Below are 23,504 nucleotides of genomic sequence, written 5' to 3'. Positions count from 1 at the left end.
TTGCTGTGATGCAAGTAGCCAACGCAATCATTGAGCTGCTGCTATCAAAGGTAGTGACTCTGGGAAATGTGCAGGTTACAGTGGATGGCTTCGCTGCAATGGGATTCCCTAACTGTGGTGGGGCTATAGAGGGAATGCATATCCCTATCTTGGGACCGGACCACCAGGGCAGCCAGTACATAAACGCAAGGGGTACTTTTCAATGGTGCTGCAAGCACTGGTGGATCACAAGGGACGTTTCACCAACATCAACGTGGGATGGCCGGGAAAGGTTCATGACGCTTGGGTCTTCAGGAACTCTGGTCTGTTTAAATGACTGCAGGAAGGGATTTACTTCCCAGACCAGAAAATATCTTTGGGGATGTTGAAATGCTTATAGTTATCCTTGGGGACCCAGCCTACCCCTTAATGCCCTGGCTCACGAAGCTGTACACAGGCACCCTGGACAGCAGTAAGGAGCTGTTCAACTATAGGCTGAGCAAGTGCAGAATGGTGGTAGAGTGTGCATTTGGACATTTAAAGGGTTGCTGGCGCAGTTTACTGACTCGCTCAGACCTCAGCAAAAGCAATATTCCCATTGTTATTGCTGCTTGCTGTGTGCTCCACAATCTCTGTGAGAGTAAGGGGGAGATGTTTATGGCGGGGTGGGAGGTTGATGCAAATCGCCTGGCCGCTGAATACGCGCAGCCAGACACCAGGGCAGTTAGAAGAGCACAGCAGGAAGCGGTGCACATCAGAGAAGCTTTGAAATCCAATTTCATGACTGGCCAGGGTACTGTGTGACACTTCTGTTTGTTTCTCCTTGATGAAAACCCGCCCCCTTGGTTGACTCTAATTCCCTGTAAGCCACCCACCCTCCCGCCTTCGATCACAGCTTGCTTGCAAAGGAAATAAAGTCACTATCATTTAAAAAACATGTATTCTTTATTAATTGATTATAAAAATAGGGAGATCACTCACAAGGTAGCCCGGGTGGGGCGTGGGAGGAGGATAGGAGGGAAGGAAAAGGCCACTTCAAAACTTGTTGAATGCCAGCCTTCTGTTGCTTGGGCTGTCCACTGGGGTGGAGTGGTTGGGTGCCCGGACCCTCCTCCTCCCCACCCCCCACCCCCGCTTTCTTGGGCGTCTGGGTGAGGAGGCTATGGAACTTGGGGAGGAGGGAGGGCGGTTAAGCAGGGGCTGCAGCGGCAGTCTGTGATCCTGCTGCCGTTCATGAACCTCCACCAGACACCGGAGCATGTCCCTTTCATCCCGCAGTAGCCCCAGCGTTGCCATGCTTCCTGTGATCTTCCTGCCGCCACCTCTCCTCATGTTCATCTGCCACTTTCCTGTACTCTGCTATTGTGTCCCTCCACACATGCTGGATGACTGCATGAGCTCAGAGAACACGTCACTGCGCGTGTGTTTTTTTTCACCGCCTTATCTGAGATAGCCTTTGGGACAGAGGAGGGAGGCTTGAAACATGTGCAGCTGCTGGAGGAAAAAAAGGAGTGAAGTATTTTAAAAGATACATTTTACAGAACAATGGCTATACTCTTTCACAGTGAACAACACTATTCACATTACATAGCCCATGTGATTTTGGTACAAGGTCACATTTTGCATCTTATATTGAGTGCCTGCGGCTTTGGTGTTAGCGATCACACACTCAGTGCCGAGCAACAGAATTCAGCTTGCAGGTGGCCATGGTAAGCCATAGTCTTTCAGCTTCTGCAACCTTCATAACAGCAGCCCCCTCCTTTCCCATACTAAGCAAAGCCCGTTGAGTTGGCCATTTAATGCTACAGTTTTCCTGTTAACGTGTAGCAGCAGAAACCAAACTAACCCCCTCCCTCCATCCAATTCTCTGGGATGATCACTTTTCCCCTCCCCCCACCGCCTGGCTGGTATCAGGGAAGATCCCTGCTAGCCAAACATGAACAGCTCAGCGCCAGTGCTGCCCCCCGTCTCCCCACGTGGCTAACTATAGGGAGGATTTCTTTTCAGCCACAGGCAAACAGCCCAGTAGGAACGGGCACCTCTGAATGTCCCCTTAATCAAATTCTCCTATTTCAACCAGGTTACCATGAACGATATCACTCTCCTGAGGCTAACACAGAGAGATAAAGAACAGATGTTGCTTGAATGCCAACAAACACTGGGACCATACGCTGCCAGGCTTTGTCATGCAATGATACCAGATTACTTGCTGCTAGCATGGCGTGGTAAAGTGTCCTACCATGGAGGACGGAATAAGGCTGCTCTTCCCAGAAACCTTCTGGAAAGGCTTTTAGAGTACCTCCAGGACAGCTTCATGGAGATGTCCCTGGAGGATTTCCGCTCCATCCCCAGTTACGTTAACAGACTTTTCCAGTAGCAGTACTGGCCACGAATGCATCCCAAGTCCTCAGGGCTACTCAATCATTAAAAAACGCTTGCTTTTATAACATGTATTATATTTAAAAAGGTACACTCACCAGAGGTCCCTTCTCTGGCTTTGTTGGGTTGGGAGGGTATTTCAGTCAGGGTGATAAAAAGATCCTGCCTGTCGGGGAGAACGGTGTGCTGTGTGCTCTCCCCAAGCTCGTCCTCCTCCTCCTCCTCATCTTCCCCGTCTGCAAAATCCTCAGCCATGGCAGAGAATACCCCATCATCAGAGTCCACAGACAGGGGTGGGGCAGTGGTGGCAGCCCCCCCTAGAATTGCCTGCAGCTCAGCGTAGAAGTGGCATGTCTGGGGCTCTGTCCCGGAGCGTCTGTTTGATTCTTTGGTTTTCTGGTACACTTGTCTGAGCTCCTTAAGTTTCATGTGGCACTGTGTTGCGTCCCTGCTGTAGCCTCTGTCCCTCATGGCCTCTGAGATTTTTTGAAATGTTTTGGCATTTCATCTTTTGGAACGTAGTTCTGATAGCACGGATCCCTCTCCCCATACAGCGATCAGATCTAGTACCTCCCGTTCGGTCCATGCTGGAGCACTTTTTCGATTCTGGGACTGCATGGTCACCTGTGCTGATGAGCTCGCCTGGCCAAACAGGAAATGAGATTCAAAAGTTCCCGGGGCTTTTCCTGTTCACCTGGCCAGTGCATCCGAGTTCGGAGTGCCGTCCAGAGTGGTCACAATGGTGCACTGTGGGATAGCTCCCAGAGGCCAATACCTTCAAATTGCGTCCACACTAACCCTAATTCGAAACGGCGATGTCTATTTCAGCACTAATCCCTTCGTTGGGGAGAAGTACAGAAATCGGTTTTAAGAGCCCTTTATGTCGAAAAAATGGTTTTGTTGTGTAGATGGGTGCAGGGTTAATTCGGATTTAACGCTGCTAAATCCAACGTAAACTAGTAGTGTAGACCAGGCCTTAGGAAATCTCCTAAACTGTTCTTATCCTTTGTAGACCCAAGGGCTCTGCAATATCAGTTCACAGACTCTCAAAATGGGTCTCAACTGTATTAACTATTGTTATCATGCCCGTAATCTGCAACCTCCATCCGGAGTCCGCACATATTCCATGAGATCCATTTCCACCTATGTGTCATTCGTCAGAAATGTCCTCATCTCAGAATTATGCAGGGCAGCAACTTGGGCGTTTACTCATACCTTCACAGAACACGATGCACTTACACAACACTCAGCTTCCAATGCCATCTTCATCTGCACAGTGTTGATGTCATTACTAGACTCGACTCTGAAGCCCCAGTCCTCCATCGGGATACTGCTGTGGAGTCACCTCTAGCGGAGCAACAATAGGGACACTACTCGAAGAAGAAGAGAGAGTTACTCACCTTGTGCAGTAACAATGGTTTTTCGAGATGTGTCCCCCTATGGGTGCTCTACAGCCCGCCCTCTTCCCTCTATTTTGGAGTTCTCAATATGGGGCTCTGCAATAGAGAAGGAACTGAGTGATTTGCCCATTCAGCGTTAGATAGCCTCGAGGCAAGGCATGAGACCGGGAGAGTGCATGTGCGGGCCGGACAGATGCTGCTATCTAAAATCTTCGATCAGAGGCGTAGGGACACAGACACACCTTTCGTGGAGCACCCATGGGGGATACAACTCGAAGAACCATCGTTACTGCAAAAAGTGAGTAACTCCCTCCATCCTCCTAGAGCTCTCCGCAGCTTTTGACGTAGTGGACCACAAGACACTGTTAGCCACCTATGTGGCATAGCAGGAGTAGATAGCACAGCACTACAGTGATTCCCATCTTTCCTGTCTAGCAGAACTCCGAGAATGGTGATGGATAACTGCTCTTCCTTTCCAATGGGCAGACCTGCAAGATCCCAGAGAGATCCCCCCTATCTCCCATTATTTTCTACATCTACATTAAACCATTTGGAGAGGTAGTGAAATACCATGGATTCAGCTGGCAAGAATATGGTAATGACGCTTATCTGTGTGTATCATTCTCCACTGATGCAATTATGTTCACTATTAAGATGTCAAAATGAGATCAACTTTTGAATGCAGAGCAGCTGACTTAAACTCAACATGGAGAAGGCCATCCACTGGGCATCCAAAAATGCCTTCTTTCACCTCCAGCTTGCTAGGAAACTTTGCCGCTTTCTCCTAAACAAGGACCTGGCCAAAGTGATCCATGCACTTATGACCTCCAGATGGGATTACTGTAATTCACTGTATCTGAAGCTGAATGTGAAAATAATGCATAGATCCAGCTGATACAGAACATGGCTGCCCCCTTCTCCATGGTTTAAGCTGCCGTGAGCAGTTAAAGCCCATGCTCTGGTCTCTGCACTGATTCCCAGTTCATTTCTGTTACTAGTTTAAGGGCTTGGTCCTAATCATCAAATCAATTAATAAATCAAGCCCTGTTTACACTAAAGAATTAATTTTGTTCTGTGAACGTCCCTGACAGTTGCATTGCTTTAGAACAATGCAGATCACAAAGACCAGACAAAAGTGCCTGAGGGCTGGGACAAAACAGCCGCAGTCTAAGGGATCAATATGGGAGGAACTTCCAGACAGGTGAAACAAATCCAGAGACTGACCATCTTTAGGAAATGCTGCAGAACCTACCTTTTTAATGAAGGCTTTCCAGCATGCCCAGTATGACACTCACAACACTGATATTCCTTCTGCCTTCATCCCCAAATAGACTTGGTCAACCAAACAGAAACTAACAGTAACAAAAAATTACCCCAAGCAGAGTTTTTACCCTGAAAAGGGAGAAGAGACAGAAATTCTGTGAAGTCCACTAGGGACTTCATTGCTGCTAATCGATTTTACTTGAGAGATGCTCAGATACTGCACTAATGGAGAGATGATATAACACCCGGAAATTTTAGCCTCCAGCTCTCTCCTGTGAGAATGTATGGTTTAGCTAACATCTAGGAAAATTAAAATTTCGTTTCCTTGAAATGTTAGGTCTCCTTCTTTCCCCTAGCTGTAACTAAGAGTCTCTCTGTCTCTGTAATCTAAAATTGTAGCAATACTGTAATTGTATTTTCTTGTATAGCAGACCATTTGGCAGGACTACTATAGAATTTAGCTACTTCAGTTCATCTTGTGCTTCCAAATCAATATGGAAGGAATTTGCTTCCGGACTTTTCTTTTTTGTAGGAATTCCAAGGGTTTAGGTATTTTCCACACACAGATTTGGTTTCCCATCTTTTTTTATAAGCCTGTCACACACTGTGCAGTGTTTTACAAGAGTGGATTCAATTCTTCCACTCACTGTTTGCTCACATTGTTCACATTATCCAGTCACCCTTCTATCTTGGTAACATATTCATCAAGATAATTTAGTCTTATAAATAAAATATCAAGTTTGTCTCCCGTAAAAGACTTTTTGTGAGTCCATCTGTATTGGTAATTAATGATTCTCAGAGTTCTCAGATAGAACTTTTCTTGTTTACTGAAGTAGGGGAGGAAAAAGATGGCTGCTGCAATGAGTCCTACATAGAGAAAAACTGAAATACATAGGTTTCAAAGTGATTCACAAAGGAGGGGGGAAACGGAAGTACTGAGAAGTTAAATTGCTTGCCCAAGATTACTTAACACACCTGCATGTGGGATATATACATACTTCTCTGTCAAAGTTATTTGATCCAAACATTCACCCTTAAGGCACTGTTGGATAATTAGAATAACATGAAGCAACAGAAAGCTATAACTTCAAACAATACCTAAATTAAAATATTATAGGTGATAAAATGATTTATTGGTAAATATTGACAGAAAGCATTACTGTCAATAGGTTAATAAACAAAAGAAGCTTACAGTATGTCATTTTCAAAGCCATATTTTAAATATGATTTGAATCAATCTAGTTATGGTAAAATCTCAACCTACAATGTTGCATACAGGAGTACAAATTCAGTTCTCATTTAGTCAGTCTTAACTGCACAGTAAATTTAGATCAGATTTACACTGATGTAAATCGGAGTAGAATTTGTCTCAGGGTCATAAACTGGGGGTCAGTGTTCTGAGAAGAACTGAGATGTGTCTGGATTCAAGCACTGTGACAACACTTCTTCAGTTTGTTAATGCTTCTTTATATCACTTATATAGCTATATTTAAAACAGATTCTGGTTTTGGTGATTGATAATTTTCTATCCTCAGAATTAGACTACATCTAGACTGTGATGAAGACAGCACCTTATGAGAAAATAATTCATAACTATAAAATAATCCAGATATCTTTCAAGGGCATTTGGATGCTATTACTGATTACGTTCACAGACTATAATAACTCTTCAGTAGAGTTGGCTGAAAATTTTCTAGTGGAACAGTTTGCTTTCAGGAATTGCCAATTTGAAATATTTAATGGGAACATATCTATTTTGTCAAAAATTTTGATGGGAAATTATTGAAATGTTTTGTTTTGATAAGGTCAAAACATTTTGTTTTGATTTTATCATTTTGACTTGTGGGGTGTGTGTGTGTATGACAAAATTATTAAATTTAAACAAAACATTTTGACCTTATTGAAACAAAATGTTCAGTTCATTTCAATGTTGCCAAAACAAAATATTTCAGAACTTTCATTTTGCAGTAAATTTAAAAATTTCTAATATTTGTTCTTATTAGGGGCAAAAGAAATTTCAAAATATCAGAATTTCCTGTGGAAGGGAAATTCTGTTTCCCAACCAGCTGTATTCTTCAGATACTTAATTATGTAGAATACGTAAACCATGCAGATAAATTAAATAACTGAGGATAGGAATAGTTTCATGCAGGATTATCAACTATCTCTCTTTTTTTTTAAGCAAAAGGATTTGTGTACTTTTTCATTTAGAAATAAAACTTTTGCAGGCCTTTTCATTTTGTTTCATCTTCATGTTATATCCTTCTTCCTGTGTGTCAGACTTTCACTCTCTCTTTCTTCAGATCCCTCCTCAAATTCAATTATTTTGCTTTTCTTTCCACCTTTAACCTCTATTCATTTCCCTTTTCTCTACCTCATTCTCAGTGTTAAAAATATCAGAATGTATAAAGCTCATTTACAGTATAATGCAATTCATATCATATTTATTTTAGCCTTTTTTCACTTCCTTTTCTATAATTTCCTTTGTTTTCTATGTTTTCTTGTTTGTTTGATGTGGTTTTAAGCTCTTTGGTGTAGGGACAGTGGGTCTGGTACTGATCTCACTTATATCAGCTGTACCTTGGTATAGTCCAATTGACTTCCTTAGTGTTATTCCTGATTTAAATTAGCATGAGACCAGAATCAGGATGCCATCTTCTGAGTTCTGTAAAGAACCACACAAAATTACAGTGTTTAAAATTAATAAAAAGGAGTTTTGCAATTTTGGAAATCAGTTAAATTATACTAGTGCTAAATAGATGTGAGATCAAAATCAGGCCTATCATATTCAACTTGAATATAAGTAGCATATAGCAAAGTTGATTTTTAGTCATAGTATATGGTTCAGATTTTTCTTCAGTTGGAATTATTGTATTTTCATTTCACTGACATTAATCACATCAAAATTCTAGTGGAAAATACATATAAATTGCAATAATCTAAAAGATTATGCAAGAGAAATGTTTACACACAGCCTTCTTTAGGAATATTTCCATTTATTTGCACACTACCTATGTTTGCTTCACTATGCTAAATTAATTACATGCTTTTTTAATATATTTCAATTGGTCAATAAATGTGGTATACAAGTACATTAAAATGGATTGCTTTAGAGCCAGAATTTTCCTATTAAGAAAAGCCTTGAAAATCCAATGTGCTGACAACTATAAGCACAGCAGATGCATTAAGTATTATTATTGCATGTTGCACCATCAATTATGTGTCGTAGTCTCTGCCAAATATTAAGTATTTTGACCTTTGATATTAGAGAAGGATATAAGGGATACATAAAAGAAACTGTAAATGTAAAGCATGGGAAAACATGTTATAAACTTAATTTTGTTTATAGATTTTTTTAACCTTCCAGATATTGTTTTTCTGTTAACTATAATTTTATGAAATATTTAACATACTACGGAGTTGGAATACCACATTATGAAATACATCTATTTTACAGAACAAAAAGTTTTCCAAAATGTAGGTAATTATATAACAGCTTTGGAATAAGAAATCAAGCCATATACTTTCCTGTTTCACAATGCCACTAAGATACCAGAGTGATAAGAACTGTAGAAATATAGATAGGTAGGTCTATAAGTAATTTACTGTGAGGGATAGTTTATTTACTACGCTTTGTTACTTTATTTAGAAGGAGAGGATTTGTCATTTGATTCATTTAGAGCCCTTTTCTCCCTTACTCCTCAATAAACCATGTAGATTAAAAGAAATGAAGTGAGCATCTTCTTGTGGGATTTCCTGCTCATACTTCTGTATTTTGAGGAATTGTTCCACTCCGCACAGTCACTCCTGACGTTGTAAAGATTTATCAGTGAAAGAATTTTTCAGGCTTTGCCTCCAAAATGTAACCAGCTCCTATTCAGTGTGATCACACAACTATGCCCAGGGCTGGCCTGAGTATTTTAGGACGGGTCAGTGAAATGTTTCCTTGGACTTAACTGACTCATTTACATAATAGAAAGAGAAAGGAAAGCATGGTGTATATAGGTAGTATTCTCCCCTCCCATCTAGGAGCTAGGGCTGGGCCCTACCCTCTGTTGCGTGCAAGTGGCTCCTACTGAAATCAGCGGACTGCTTAATAAATCAGAAGTCACAGTCTGGCCCTCACTGTTTTAGAATTGCCTTTATCTAAATAGCTTGATAATGTTATGTTATTTTATGGCAACATAACAGTTGTTATGTTTAGTACAATGGTTTTATTTTAAATTTAGGATTACATCTAAAAGTTCATTTGAGAATAACTAGTATGGTGTAAGTAATCAAATATCCAAACTTTAATCACTTCCAAACCTTGTTAATCTGACCTAGCATAACACTGTTAAACATAAGGGCTCTATTCATTAATTTACAGTACATTTCTGTTCTTACTTGGTTTCTTTTTTATTTTTGTTTTTTTCATGTTACGCTTTCCGGAACAGTTATTATGATGTTGATTTTCATGAAGCCAAACTATTTAGAGATTTAAAAGTATCGTTTCTGGTATGCACTATGTACAAGCAGATGTACAACCAAAAGCAGAACAAAGAGCCTAGATAAAAAAAGAGTTAGCTGGTTTATTAGATTAATTAACCAAAACCAGTATATGTAGATTTTTGCAAATGTCCAGACATCAGTTAGAACTGCTTTTATAGTTCTGGCTCTAAAAAAATTCATTTATTTAATTTTTTTTATACTGAATACTTTTTCCGTTATCAAATATAGTTGTCAGTATATTCCAACTCAGGGTTCCTTGGCCTATTCAATTACTGTTAGAAATGCAGTTGATGCCCTCATTTAATCAAGTGGAAATTAAGATTTAGTTGTGTGTACAATTTGGCAGTAGCATCTGTTTGATTGCTCTGCCAGAATTAAATTTCTACATAGGTCATTAATGCCTCTAATTGTCTCATTCAACATGAACCAGTTATAAATACTTGCCTAATTTGCCGCAGTTCAAAACTCATGCCTTTTACAGGTTAATAATGACTGCAGCAAGGAGAGATCAACACACATTTTGAAATACATTTGCAGACACATACCAGCAATAAATAGACAACCTTCCTTTTCTTTCTCCTCTAAATTGTTAGTGGTGCTTAGGAGGGCTCTGGTTACAATACTGAGTACAATATGTGTACCTTGCTATTCACCCTTGCTTCCATTCTTTCTTCCCTTGTCAGGCTGAAGAGAAGAAATAGCAAAAGCCCTCTAGTGACTGAATAGGTTCCCTACATTGTACTTGTAAAACTGACTTAAAACATCAGTTGCTTTAAAGGGAAGTGTGTTCATTAATTAAGCTCAATAGCGAGTGATTCCTAAGAAAAAAACTGATTCCGTGGTCATTCTAATTACTCACTTGCAACTAAGACAATTGTAGGCCCAGTTTCATGGGTTATTTATAGAATAAACTAGGTATAGTGCACTAGAAACTTCCCTCTGCTATACTGAAAATGCGTATATACTCCCTGTGAATCTATTTTAATCACTCTCCTAGAATTTGGGCAGTTATATTGGAATAATCTTGTTGCACTTCCTCAGCAAACATCAAGATCGTATTCTTCTTCTCCATCAAGACTTCATTTTGCGGTAAATATGTACTGCATCTTATAAATATATTGTTTTTTCCTTTTGCCTACATTTGAAAAATGTGTGCATGCTTCATTATGTTCTCCTTTACATGAACACTTTAAATTGTAAACACTATTACATTAACAGTACACATGGCCTTCTGGAAAATCCATGAGGAAATGCATTTTTAAAACAATATTTCACAATATTATCTTAGATCAGGACTTGAAAATTATACTTATCAGGAGCGAATACGCAACTTTCTCTGGCAATTGGAGCTGTAATATTAAGCAATCCATTTCTGTAGATTTTAAGTTTCAGACACACATTGCATTTCTAGCTCTTGACAGAATCATAGAAATGTAGAGCTGGAAGGGACCTCAAGAGGTCATCTAGTCCAGCCAGCTGTGCTGCCGCAGAACCAAGTGACCTAGAACATCCCTGACCGGTGTTTGTCATGCCTGTTCTTAAAAACTTTCAATTAAGAGGATTCCGTAGCAGCTATTCTATTCTAGCACTTAACTACCCCATAGTTAGAAAGTTTCTCCAATATCTAACGTAAATTCCTTTGCCGCATATTAAGTCCATTACTTCTTGTCCTACCTTAAGTGGATTTGGAGAACAGTTGGTCACCATCCAGGGTGGATAAAAATCAATGATTTAAAAAAAATGGATTTTTTTAAATTTAAATTGGATTTTTTTGAGGAAAAAACCGATCTACAGATATCTTTGAGCTATCATGTAACTTAATTAAAACTATCTCATCATGGAATAGGGATTATAAATTCTAATTCTATAGTATGAGACAATATATTCATGTAATGTTTAAGAAAAGTTTTGTAAGTGAGTTCCAATAGTTCATAGATTAGGGACCCAATCTTATGAGGTTCCACAGGCTTCTGTATAGATTATTTATGTTAATCTTTCTATCTACCCAATGGATCTCAGTGTTCAGTCTAGAAGATACCATCAGAGATGCTAATTTTGCAGTTCTCAAAGTGTGGATTTGTGTCTCCAGAGGTTACATGCTTGTTAACAGCAAAAATGTTTTAAAATAATACATAGATGTGAGAAATAACAGACCTCAACTCTATTGTCCCTCTGAAAATTTGTGTACACAGAATCAATCCCTTACCTCTCTCTAAAAGTACAAAGTTTCAAAAATTTCAGTGAATAGAAGATTGTTGGGGGCAGAATAGATCTGGACAAAGAGAAGAACTCTGGAGATAAATGTGAGAAGCGAGGGACGTATGCTTTTTTGTTAAGATATTATATGTTTGCTGTTGAAGAAAAAAATCCAAAATATTTAACGTTGTTTTAGTTAAACAAAACCATTTACATGTCTCTCTGGTGATGTTCTCCTCCTAATACAACAAGGCAAGAAAATCCTCCAAATATTAATGATTAACCTGTTGAACTGGAGATAATTCACCTCCCAATGACTTCATAAATATCTGCTTCAATTACCTTTGGTAAATGAAATAACCAAATCATTCATTTTCTGATATAGCTATAAAACTAATCTGAACAGTTTTCAAAATAAATCACTGTTCAAAAATGTATAGTGTGTATCTTCTAAAAATGAAACCTATATCAATCTCTGAGTTGTGAAGAATATGTATTAAGGTTATAACAACCAACAAGAATGCACGTTTCTGTAGAAAACCCTGATTAAATAGAGTCTTCCTGAGCAGTGATTTAAATCAAATCCACCCAGTCACCGTCCTCATTATAAGAGTCTTGAAATATGTTAAAGGCTGTTTTGAGGTTCCCCCTCAGTCTTCTTTTCTCAGTAGTATGGGTATACAGAGATAAACTTCTGAATGTAAGTGAACCAGGGTGACTTTCTAAGGGTATATCTATACTACAAACCTAAGGGTATGTCTTCACTAACTGTCTGATCAGCGGGCAGCGATCGATCCAGCGGGGATCGATTTATCGCATCTAGTCCAGACGCGATAAATCGATGCTGAGCGCTCTCCCATCGACCCCTGTACTCCAGCGCCACGAGAGACGCAGGCAGAGTCAACAGAGGAGCAGCAGCAGTTAACTCACCGCGGTGAAGACACCGTGGTAAGTCAATCTAAGTACGTTGACTTCAGCTACGTTATTCATGTAGCTGAAATTGCGTAACTTAGATCAATCCCCCAGCTCTGCACGCTGCCCCAGCCTCAGGTGCCACCCACGCAGCTCCTATTGGCTTAGAACCACAGCCAATGGGAGCTGCAGGGGTGGTGCCTGTGGACAGGGCGGCGCTTAGAGCCGCTTGGCCGCACCTCCATGTAGGAGATGAAGGGGGGACATGCCGCTGCTTCTGGGAGCTGCTTAAGGTAAGTGCGGCCCAGAGCCTGCACCCCTGAGCCGTTTCCGTGCCCCAGTCCTGATCCCTCCCCCTCCGAACCCTTCAGTCCCAGCGTGGAGCACCCTCGTGCACCTCCAACCCCTTATCTCCACTCCAGAGGCCACACCCCCAGCTGGAGACCTCACATACACACCCACCCACACCCCAACCCCCTGCCCCAGCCCGGAGCCCCTTCCTGCTCCCTGAACTCCTCATTTCTAGCCCCACCCCAGACCCTGCACCCCCAGCCAGAGTCCTCACCCTCTCCCGCATCCCAACCCCAAGTTTCATGAGCATTCATGGCCCCCATACAATTTCCATAACCAAATGTGGCACTCAGGCCAAAAAATTTGCCCACCCTTGTGCTAGAAAAACGAATTTAGAAGTCCTTTTATTACCTGAGGTAACTTTTTACAATTTGATGTTTGAAGCGAAAATGAATGCAGTGCCTCCTGTCTCATCTTGGTATATGATAGACCAAGTTGGAGGAAGTGGGGAGGAGGCGGGCTAGCACAGGGCTTGTAGTGTAATCCAGCCAAGTCTCCAGGATGCAGGTGATCTTGGGTACTTCATTGCTGATTGTTTGTTGGTGTATTGTTTATAGGTGACGGATCTTGCATTGATTATGAGAACATCATAACGCCCATATTGGGTCAGACCAACGGTCTGCTCATCCCAGTATCCTGTCTTCTGACAGGAGCCAATTCCAGGTGCTTCAGCGGGAATGAACAGAACAAGCAATCATTGAGTGATCCATCTCTGTTGTCCACTCCCAGTTTCTGACAGTCAGAGGCTAGGGATACCCAGAACTTGTGGTTGTATCCCTGACCATCTTGGGTAATAGCCATTGATGGACCTGATGTCCATGAACTTATCTCATTCCTTTTTTTAACCTCACTATAGCTTTGGCCTTCACAACGTCCCCTGGCTACAAATTCCACAGATTGACTGTGTGTTGTGTGATGAAGGACTTCCTTTTGTTTTAAACTTACTGCCTATTAATTTCAGTGGCCCCTGGTTCTGGTGTTATCGTGAAGGAGTGAATAACACTTCCTTGTTCACTTGCTCCACACCATTCATGATTTTATAGACCTCTATCATATCCCTTCTTAGTTGTCTCTTTTCCAGGCTGAAAAGTTCCAGTCTTCTTAATCTCTCCTCATACGGAGCTGTTCCATACCCTTAATCATTTTTGTTGCCCTTCTGTGTACCTTTTCCAATTCTTATATTTTTTTTTCAGATGGGGTGAACAGAACTGCACACAGGTGTGGGCATACCATGAATTTATATAGTGGCATTATGATATTTTCTGTCTTCTTATCTATCCCTTTCCTAATGGTTCTTAACATTGTTAGCTTTTTTGACTGCTTCTGTACACTGAGTGGATGTTTTCAGACAACTATCCACTATGAATCCAAGATCACTTTCTTGAGTGCTAATTTAGCTAACAGCTAATTTAGACCCCATCATTTTGTATGTATTGTTGGGATAATGTTTTCCAAAGTGCATTACTTTGCATTTATCAACATTGAATTTCATCTGCCATTTTGTTTCACAGTAACACAGTTTTGAGAAATCCCTTTGTAACGCTTTACAGTCTGCTTTGGATTAAATTACCTTGAGTAATTTTGTATTGTCTGCAAATTTTGCCATCTCACTGTTTATCCCTCTTTCTGGATCATTTATGAATATGTTGCATAGCACTGTTCCCAGTACAGATCTCTGAAGGAAACAACTATTTACCTCTGTCCATTCTGCAAACTGACCAGAAACTTTTTAAAAGACGGGAAAAAAAGGATAAAAATAAATGATCTATGAGAGGACCTCTCCTCTTATCCCGTGACTGCTTACTTTGGTTTAAAGCCTTTGGTGAAGGACCTTCTCAAAGGCTTTCGGGAAATCCAAGTACACTATATCCACTGGATCACCCTTGTCCGCATATTTGTTGACCCTCTCAAAGAATTCTAATGGATTTGTGAGGCATGATTTCCCTTTGCAAAAGCCTTGTTGACTCTTTCTTCCCCAACAAATTGTGTTAATCTATGTGTCTATTAATTCTGGTCTTTACTGTCGTTTCAACCAATTTGCCTGGTACTGAAGTTAGGCTTACCGGCCTTCAGTTGCTAGGATTCCCTCTGGACCCTTCTTTAAAAATTGGTGTCACATTTTCCAGTGATCTGGCTAGCATCCAGATCCTCCAGTAATCAGGTACAGAAGCTGATTTAAATGACAGGTTACATATCACTCACTGTTAGTAGTTCTACAATTTCATACTTGAATTCCTTCAGAACAGCATCTATTTTATTTCAGGTAACTTTGGGTATGTCTACACTGCAGATACCCAAGGCTGGCCCACATCAGCTGACTTGGGCTCGTGCTAAGGGGCTGTTTAATTGCTATGTAAACGTTTGGGCTCAGTCTGGAGCCCAGGCTCTAGGATCCTGCGAGGTCCAGAATGTCTACATTATAGGAGGAGCTGGGTCCCAGCCCCTTTAAGGGCACTCAGGCTTTGCTGCTGCTCCTAGGGGTTGGTGGCATGCGTAGCAATTAGAGCTGGTCCCCGATGGAGGGAAGAAAGGGGGAGAATACTTCATATCTCTTGTAATGAAGAATAAATAAGACTAACGTTCTCATTCATTCAGTGACAAAGGGTTTTTCAGTATATATGAAATCTTTGTATCATGTATATTATTCCTGCTAGTAATTGTACAGGCCATTCAAAAATCATGAGTCAGGCCTCCAAAAAAATCATGAGATTTAAAAAAGGGTTCTTTTATTTGACTTCTTGATTTCTGAGCCCTTAGAGTGTGCTCACTTCAGGGGTTTCTCTGCTGCCTGGAAGGCTAGAAGGTTCTGTTTTGTTTTGTTTTGTAATGGAAGATGAGTTTGTCAGCTCCAAGACCTGGGGTTTTAAGTAAAGCAATAAATATTGCAAGACTGACAATAAAATCACGAGAGTTGGCAACATTGAGAGCAATATTTTGGAACTGTGCAGGGAATAAAATATTTCGTATTATGTAATAGTCTTTAGTTTGTTTACATACAGAAATTAATTCATGACTAAATCTTGCAGCCAATTTATGTAAGCCATATTCATTGCTAAAATTAATACTACTTGTCGTCACAGACACCTAAAAGCATCCATGTCAAAATTGTGCAGGTTAGGATAAAAAATAAATTTGGCCTGTTTAAAATTGTTAGACTCTGATAGGGATATATTATTTTTAAACTACCTATTTCGTCACCAATATTTTTTTAATGTGGTCATTTCTTGCTGGAATGCAGAAGACAATAGTTAGTGTATGTGTATGTATTTATATGTGCAGAAGCAGTAGTTAATGAACACTGCTTATGTTGTCTCTAATATTGCTGTCGAAGGGCCACACTGTGGCCATTCCTGCATGCCCATGCGTGAGGAATTGTTAAGACATCCCTCCCTCTCCTGTACTAGATACCCATACTGTGGGTAGCTGCATCTGGGGAGACGGCAACTTCCAGAGAACCATTATGTGTGGTTTTCTCCACCATCATTGCGCATGTGAGTACGAGTGGGCGGGGAATGGATGGAGTGTTGACCAGGTACGTTTTCTGCGTGATGTATGGTGGTGGGGTGCATGTTCCCCCTGCAACACGATGGGAATCACAAGGCAGAATGTAACAGTCCTCATCTCTTTCACAGTCTGCATTTGAGACAATGGAAAATCACAGTGGCCCCTACATGGAGCTTGTGGCAAACTCATGATTGACCCAAAACAAGATTGTTTTAAAAATACCTATGTTCATATCTCATTTATATTTGGAATGGGAAAAATTGATATTTACCAAATAGAGAATTACAAGATAGGGCTGATCCTACAATAACTTGTTACCAAATATAGTGTTTACTACTATGAATAGTTTCATTGGCTTCAATTGAACTATTCACAATAGTAAACACTATGCTCTATAGCAAGTGTCTGCAGGATCGGTCCCTAAGGATGTACAAAATTATAAAAACCAATTTTCAAAAATTATCTGATTTCATTTTCACCCATTTTTGCACTTTCATCATTTTTTGCTTTCATGACATTTTGGGAAAACATACAAAATTTTACTTGCGCTCATCCTTTTTAATGTTACATGATGCTAGGTAATATACATATAATAATAAAATCTGTCTAATTCTGTGTGAAAAATTAAAAATGTTATTTAAAAATCATTTGGTTATCCATAATACAAAATGTAATACATTGCCTTAACCTCCAAATTGTATCATGCAAGGGTTTACTTCTGCAACCCTTTTCTCAAATGAATAATACTTATCTTTAACAATATGGTTGAGTAAGAATTAGTGATGAGAGAAAGGCATTGCAGTAAGACTTTACAGAACTTTACAGAACAACACTAGTGAAGACTTTTTCGCAAGAAGATTCTTAAGGGGGAGACTTGATTTTAGAAAAGCTTAGCTGTTCAACAAACTAATTTACAGCAAAATTTGTGCAATGCAGAAAGTAATTAATCTTGCATGTTTCTTTAACAGGCTCATGCAAGCAAAGAGCTGGAAGAGCAGTTGCGGTCTGTGTCCAGTGTGGATGAACTCATGACAGTACTTTACCCAGAGTATTGGAAAATGTTCAAATGTCAGTTGAGGAAAGGGGGCTGGCAACACAACAGGGAACACTCCAGCTTCGACCCAAGATCAGATGATTCAGTAAAATTTGCAGCAGCACATTATAATGCAGAGATCTTGAAAAGTAAGTTCAGGAAATAAAAAATTTATCAAATACTGTAAATCAAAATCTGAAGAAATGTCAGTTGTGTCAAAAACATTTTAAAATCTAAGCACTGAAAATAAAAACGGCTAAGGCCTTTGATTTGTATTAGTGCATAAATTAGGACCTTTAGACCAGTGCTTAATTTGTAATGAAAGAGGTGCCAGGGCTCAGCAATTTTTCTTATTTTCATAACTGACGTGGCAAGTCCAGAGGTGCCAGGGCTATGAACTGCCAAGCCTACAGGTGCCAGGGCTCAGCCCTGGCAAGCTCTGGCACAAATTAAGCACTGCTTTAGACGCTTCCATAATGAAAGAAACTAATCCTTATGGCTATTTTTTTCTGTTATACGTTTTGCTAACTCAGTGGGATGCATGAGGTGTACACTGATGCAGAAGGAGGTGTTAGCACCATTTTCAGATAGTACAGTACAGCAAATATCTGAAATTAAATCCAAAAGTCCTCAGTTGGAAAAAATCTCTGCTATGCTGGGACTTTGAAGACTTTGCAGGAAGTAAGAAGGCAGTAATAGGGGACTCCCAAAGAATGTCCCCACTAGGGGGAAAAAAGCAAATATTTGTCTTTTTCCCCCTCATTTTGTTCAATTAAGCTATAACCCAGAATAATGTATGCATTATTCAGCTATTGATGTGTGCCTCAGATGCACTGGGAGGCTCATGGCAAAGGATCTTCAACCACCTGGAGTAGCCAAGTAATGCACACTTTGGTGTGGCTTATTTTGATTGGTAAAGTATGTTTATAACATTACAACAGACCAGTTGAAGCATTAATGGATATTAACAGAATTCTTTTTTTTTATCATTCTGCCTGAAAATAAATTACTTTATGGTAGGGCTGTCAAGCAATTAAAAAAATTAATCGCGCTGTGAAACCATAATAGAATAACAACACAGAATACAAAGTGTATAGTGCTCAGTTTATATTTAATTTTGCTTACAAGTATTTGCACTTTAAAAAAAACAAAAGAAATAGTATTTTTCAATTCACCTAATACAAGTACTGTAGTGCAATCTCTTTATCATGAAAGCTGAACTTACAAATACAGAATTATGTACAAAAAAAACTGCATTCAAAAATAAAACAAAGTAAAATTTTAGAGCCTACAAGTCCACTCAGTCCTATTTCTTGTTCAGCCAATCACTAAGACAAACAAGTTTGTTTACATTTGCAGGAGATAATGCTGCCCGCTTCTTATTTACAATATCACCTGAAATTGAGAACAGGTGTTCTCATGGCACTGTTGTAGTCGGCGTTGCAAGATATTTACATGCCAGATGCGCTAAAAATTCATATGTCCCTTCATGCTTCAACCACCATTCCAGGGGACATGTGTCCATGCTGATGACTGGTTCTGCTCGATAACAATCAAAAGCAGAGCGGACCGACACATGTTCATTTCATCATCTGAGCCAGGTGCCACCTGCAGAAGGTTGATTTTCTTTTTTGGTGGTTCAGGTTCTGTAGTTTCCACATCAGAGTGTTGCTCTTTTAAGACTTCTGAAAACATGCTCCACACCGTTTCCCTCTCAGATTCTTAAACCTTGGGTCAAGTGCTGTAGCTATCTTTAGAAATCTCACATTGGTACCTACTTTGCATTTTGTCAAATCTGCAGTGAAAGTGTTCTTAAAATGAACAACATACTGGGTCATCATCCAAGACTGCTATAACATGAACTATATGGCAGAATGTGGGTAAAACAGAGCAAGGGACATACGATTCTCCCCCCAAGGAGTTCAGTCACAAATTTAATTTACTCATTTTTTTAATGAGCTTCATCAGAATGGAAGCATGTCCTCTGGAATGATGGCCGAAGCATGAAAGGGCATACAAATGTTTAGCATATCTGATGCATAAAATACCTTGCAGAAGTGCCGTTCTACAAAAGTGCCATGTAAATGCCTGTTCTCACTTTCAGGTGACATTGTAAATAAGAAGCAGACAGCATTATCTCCTGTAAATGTAAACAAACTTGTTTGTCTGAGCGATTGGCTGAACAAGAAGTAGGACTGAGTGGACTGGCAGGCTCTAAAATTTTACATTGTTTTTATTTTTGAGTGGAGTTATGTAACACAAAAATGTACATTTGTAAGTTGCACTTTCACGACAAAGATTTCACTACAGTACTTGTATGAGGTGAATTGAAAAATACTATTTCTTTTGTCATTTTTACAGTGCAAATATTTATAATAAAAAATAATATACACTTTGATTTCAGTTACAACACAGAATACAACATAGATGAAAATGTAGAAAAACATCCAAAATATTTAATAAATTTCAGTTGGTATTCTGTTGTTTAACAGTGCAATTAAAACTGTGATTAATCATGATTAATTTTTTTAAATGTGATTAATTTTTTACTTAATTGCATGAGTTAACTCCTATCAACAGCCCTACTTTATAGGTTTTTTGGTGGGAAGTTGTAGAACTTATAAGATGAAGAGTAAAATTTACAATACAGTAGGTGGGTTTGAATTGAATTTTTAGAGGAGGAATTGATTAGGTAAGAGGTGTAATGTTAGTTCTTCTTTGAGACAGAAAGCAACCTAACAGAACCTGGCTCCAAGACAGGAACAGGGCTGTTGTGAGGCAAGTTACATCATTTTTTAATGATGAGGTCTCAGCTGTGCACAATTGCAATTTGGCAGAAATGCCCAGCCAGAAAATCCAATCAATATCTAAGGACCTAGCGGAATTAGAATTTAAGTTTAAGGAAGAAGGTATAAAATATTGCCCTGTAATTTTCTTTTTTTGCATTGGAAAAGCATAGAGAGAGCGCTCTGTAGTTTACAAAAGTAAATGAACATCCAATTAAATATTTGTCACTTTAATAGTACAGGACACAAATCAAACATGCTTTTTAACATACTGTGTGGTCCAAATCCTGAAGTGTTTGTTACTCAGGGCCAGATGATTCTCCTCTGCAGATATTGCCACATAGGGATAGGAAACTGCACATGGAAATCTCTCTGAAATCTTTGGATATCCTGAGATCTACCTAGACTTTGGGAATGTTTACGAGGATCCCAGTGGTTCCACTGTGGCTCTGCTCCCTGGCAGCACTGCCATGGGATTCTGGAAAGTTACTGCAGAGAGAATTCAGTTTCTCTAAAGAAATGTGTATTTCATTGAATCAAGAATCTAATACACAAAGTCACATGCTAGTCTGATTCCAAACATAAGCAAGTTGCTGTTAATATATGGTGGAATGTTGTTCTTATTTTAACTAGCTGCATTATAACATATGAACTTCCCTATAACTTGGCAGGTATTGATAATGAATGGAGGAAAACTCAGTGCATGCCACGCGAGGTGTGTGTAGATGTGGGGAAAGAGTTTGGAGCAACAACAAACACCTTCTTTAAACCCCCATGTGTGTCCATCTACAGATGTGGAGGTTGCTGCAATAGTGAGGGGCTGCAATGTATGAATATCAGCACAAGTTACATCAGCAAAACGGTAGGTTCTTATTCCAGTTATATTGTGAGTTGTCTTTACATATCAAGTAAATGGATAGTTATGCATTTTAACGTATTGCTACATGGAAAAACATATCCCAGAATCTAATTTTATTTCAATTTATTATTCATTTGAACACACATTGTTTCCAGAACTATGTTACCTTTATATACTGTGCAGCTAAGAATAATTAATGACATAAGGAGTGGGGAGAAACTATGTTAAAAGAAATTAAGAAATTAGTGCAAAGTCAAGCACTTGAAAGTTATGAAATGCCAGATTTGCAATTGCCCATGCAACCTTAATCCTACCTCCAGGTGTGTCCCACTATGCACTAGATGAGATAGGAGTGCTGTAGAAAAAATAGTATGTGATCATCTCAATACAGACTGTATCATACTGTACATGCAAGAGGGCAGAATTGAGATTGCATGGACACTTAACTTTCAAGTGCTTGACTTGCCAACTTAAATAACATTTGTTTAACGTAGTTGGATTTTTACTGTAATTTCTAGGGTTTTTTAAAGGAAAAAAAGCTAAAATTAAATACTGTTATGTGCAACTATAACAATTACACATCCCATCATTGAGCAGCATAGTTAAGCAGCCTCCCAAATAGCCATTCACTATTGTCATCTTCTCAGATCAGCTGTGTGTGTTTTTCCTTTGGTAGTCTCTCTCTCTCTCTCTTTTCTTTGTGGGTGCTCTAAATGAGGATGATCTAATTTTAGTGTTAATATAATCTCCTTTATCACCTAGTTCCATTTTAGATGAAATACTGCACAATTGGAGCCCTAGCACAGCAGAAGCAGCTGTGTAGTGGCAGCTGATGCGAGTAGGATTCCTTAGCATGAAACTGCTTAGTGTACAGCCCAGCTAAGGAAAGGATTAGGGAAAGGGAGAGAAGAGTCAATGAGGAAAAGATAAATGTTCATAATCTTATCTCAGTCCCGAAAGCCTTTTTGCAAACATACTGGTCTGAAATTGTACATTCTACCAAGGATTTCCAATGCAGAATGTGAGCTACTCTAGCTTGCTAGACAGCCACACTGGGATGGTTCAAGTCAAACAGTTTAAAAAAAGAAAACAACTGTTATTTCAAAGCCAGAGTTCTTCCAGCTGGTTGAGAGATACAAATGATATATCGTCACACTGCTATAACTTCAGAAACGTGTGCTTCAATCTTTTAGTAGCTACTATCTCAAATATGTGTTTTTGCCAAGTCCTGCTTACCTGAATAAGAGATCGGCTAATGCATATGTAGTTATAGTATATAGCTCAGATTTCCAAATTCAGGGCCAGATTCTCAGCTGCGGTACATAGGCACCAGTCCATTGATGTCAGTGGAGCAACCTCATTTTTCAAGATCTTAACAAAGTAGCCTTTTAAGAGGTGAAAAATGTCTTTGGGGGGACTTGACATGAACAGTTAAGGAAATATCAGAACTAAAGACAGAAGGCTCTTGGGGGGTGGACTCACCAGAACTAAATAAAGCCTTGCTTAAACAAAAAAAAAATAGGACCGGATGGTGGGTGGGGTTGGGTTTTGGGGGGTTTTTTGGTTACCTATTCCACAAAGCCAAGGAACTTCATCATTTAGGTTCCTATCCTCCTCCTATTGAATGAAGTCATTGGCAAAATTCCTTAGACATGGTACATGTGACTTCCAGGACCAGCGAGTTTCAGAAGTCTTCTTTTTATAGGAAGAGACCGTAATACAGCCTTATTTTTTTCATTTTTGCTCACCTGAAAATGATCATATTGAAGCCATGCAACAGTGGTTCAACATTGCTATATTGCAATGAAATGAGCAAAGAGAACATCCGACAAAAGGCTATCGGATCTCAATTCAGACGACGACACTGTAAAATTTCAGATGCCACTCACATTTTTTTCACTCCTCCTTCTCTTATAATTTCCCAAATGAATAAGAAAAATTGTTCTATTTGCTATACATTGTTTGATTTCCATAAAAGCCATCACACCAGTTGCCATAGTAGATCCCCAATGGTATTCCTGAGGATAAACTACCATTGCCACTCAGGAAAGCATGAAAAAACAGATGAGTCTTACAGACCAATGTGAAATGAATTCCAGTGTTTAGGGCCAATAACTGGACACTGAAGATGAAAAGTCAGCTAAAGATACATATACCCTTTCCTGATATCACTTTTCCCACAAAAGTAGTTGCCACAGGGAGATTATACAGATAGGAGGGGAGATGGTCCACAAGACAATTTCTTTATTCAGATGTGGTCCACAACATGAAAATGTGTGAGAACCCCTGGACTAGGTAACTTAATACAGTAGACCTTTTCCTTCTCTAATTTCTGTCATTCAGTAACATCT

General features: G+C 39.6%; 1 protein-coding gene across 6 annotated transcripts in view; it reads left to right on the top strand.

Moving 5' to 3' along the window:
- Positions 1–23,504, top strand: part of VEGFC (vascular endothelial growth factor C) — a 134,107-nt gene that overhangs the window by 83,540 nt on the left and 27,063 nt on the right. For 4 of the 6 annotated variants that reach the window (XM_037897567.2, XM_037897571.2, XM_007067074.4 and 1 more), the window contains 2 exons: positions 17,444–17,657; positions 20,966–21,156. In XM_037897567.2, coding sequence (XP_037753495.1) covers positions 17,444–17,657; positions 20,966–21,156 — 405 coding nt within the window. Of the gene's footprint in view, positions 1–4,232; positions 4,354–10,509; positions 10,602–17,443; positions 17,658–20,965; positions 21,157–23,504 lie in introns of those variants that run through there. The other 2 variants (XM_043546016.1, XM_037897569.2) reach the window with 2 other exon arrangements.

The sequence above is a fragment of the Chelonia mydas genome, chromosome 4 (genome assembly GCF_015237465.2).
Source record: "Chelonia mydas isolate rCheMyd1 chromosome 4, rCheMyd1.pri.v2, whole genome shotgun sequence".
Lineage (NCBI taxonomy): Eukaryota > Metazoa > Chordata > Testudines > Cheloniidae > Chelonia > Chelonia mydas.
The sequence above is the reverse complement of the archived record's forward strand: the minus strand, read 5'-3'. Positions and strand labels throughout refer to the sequence as shown.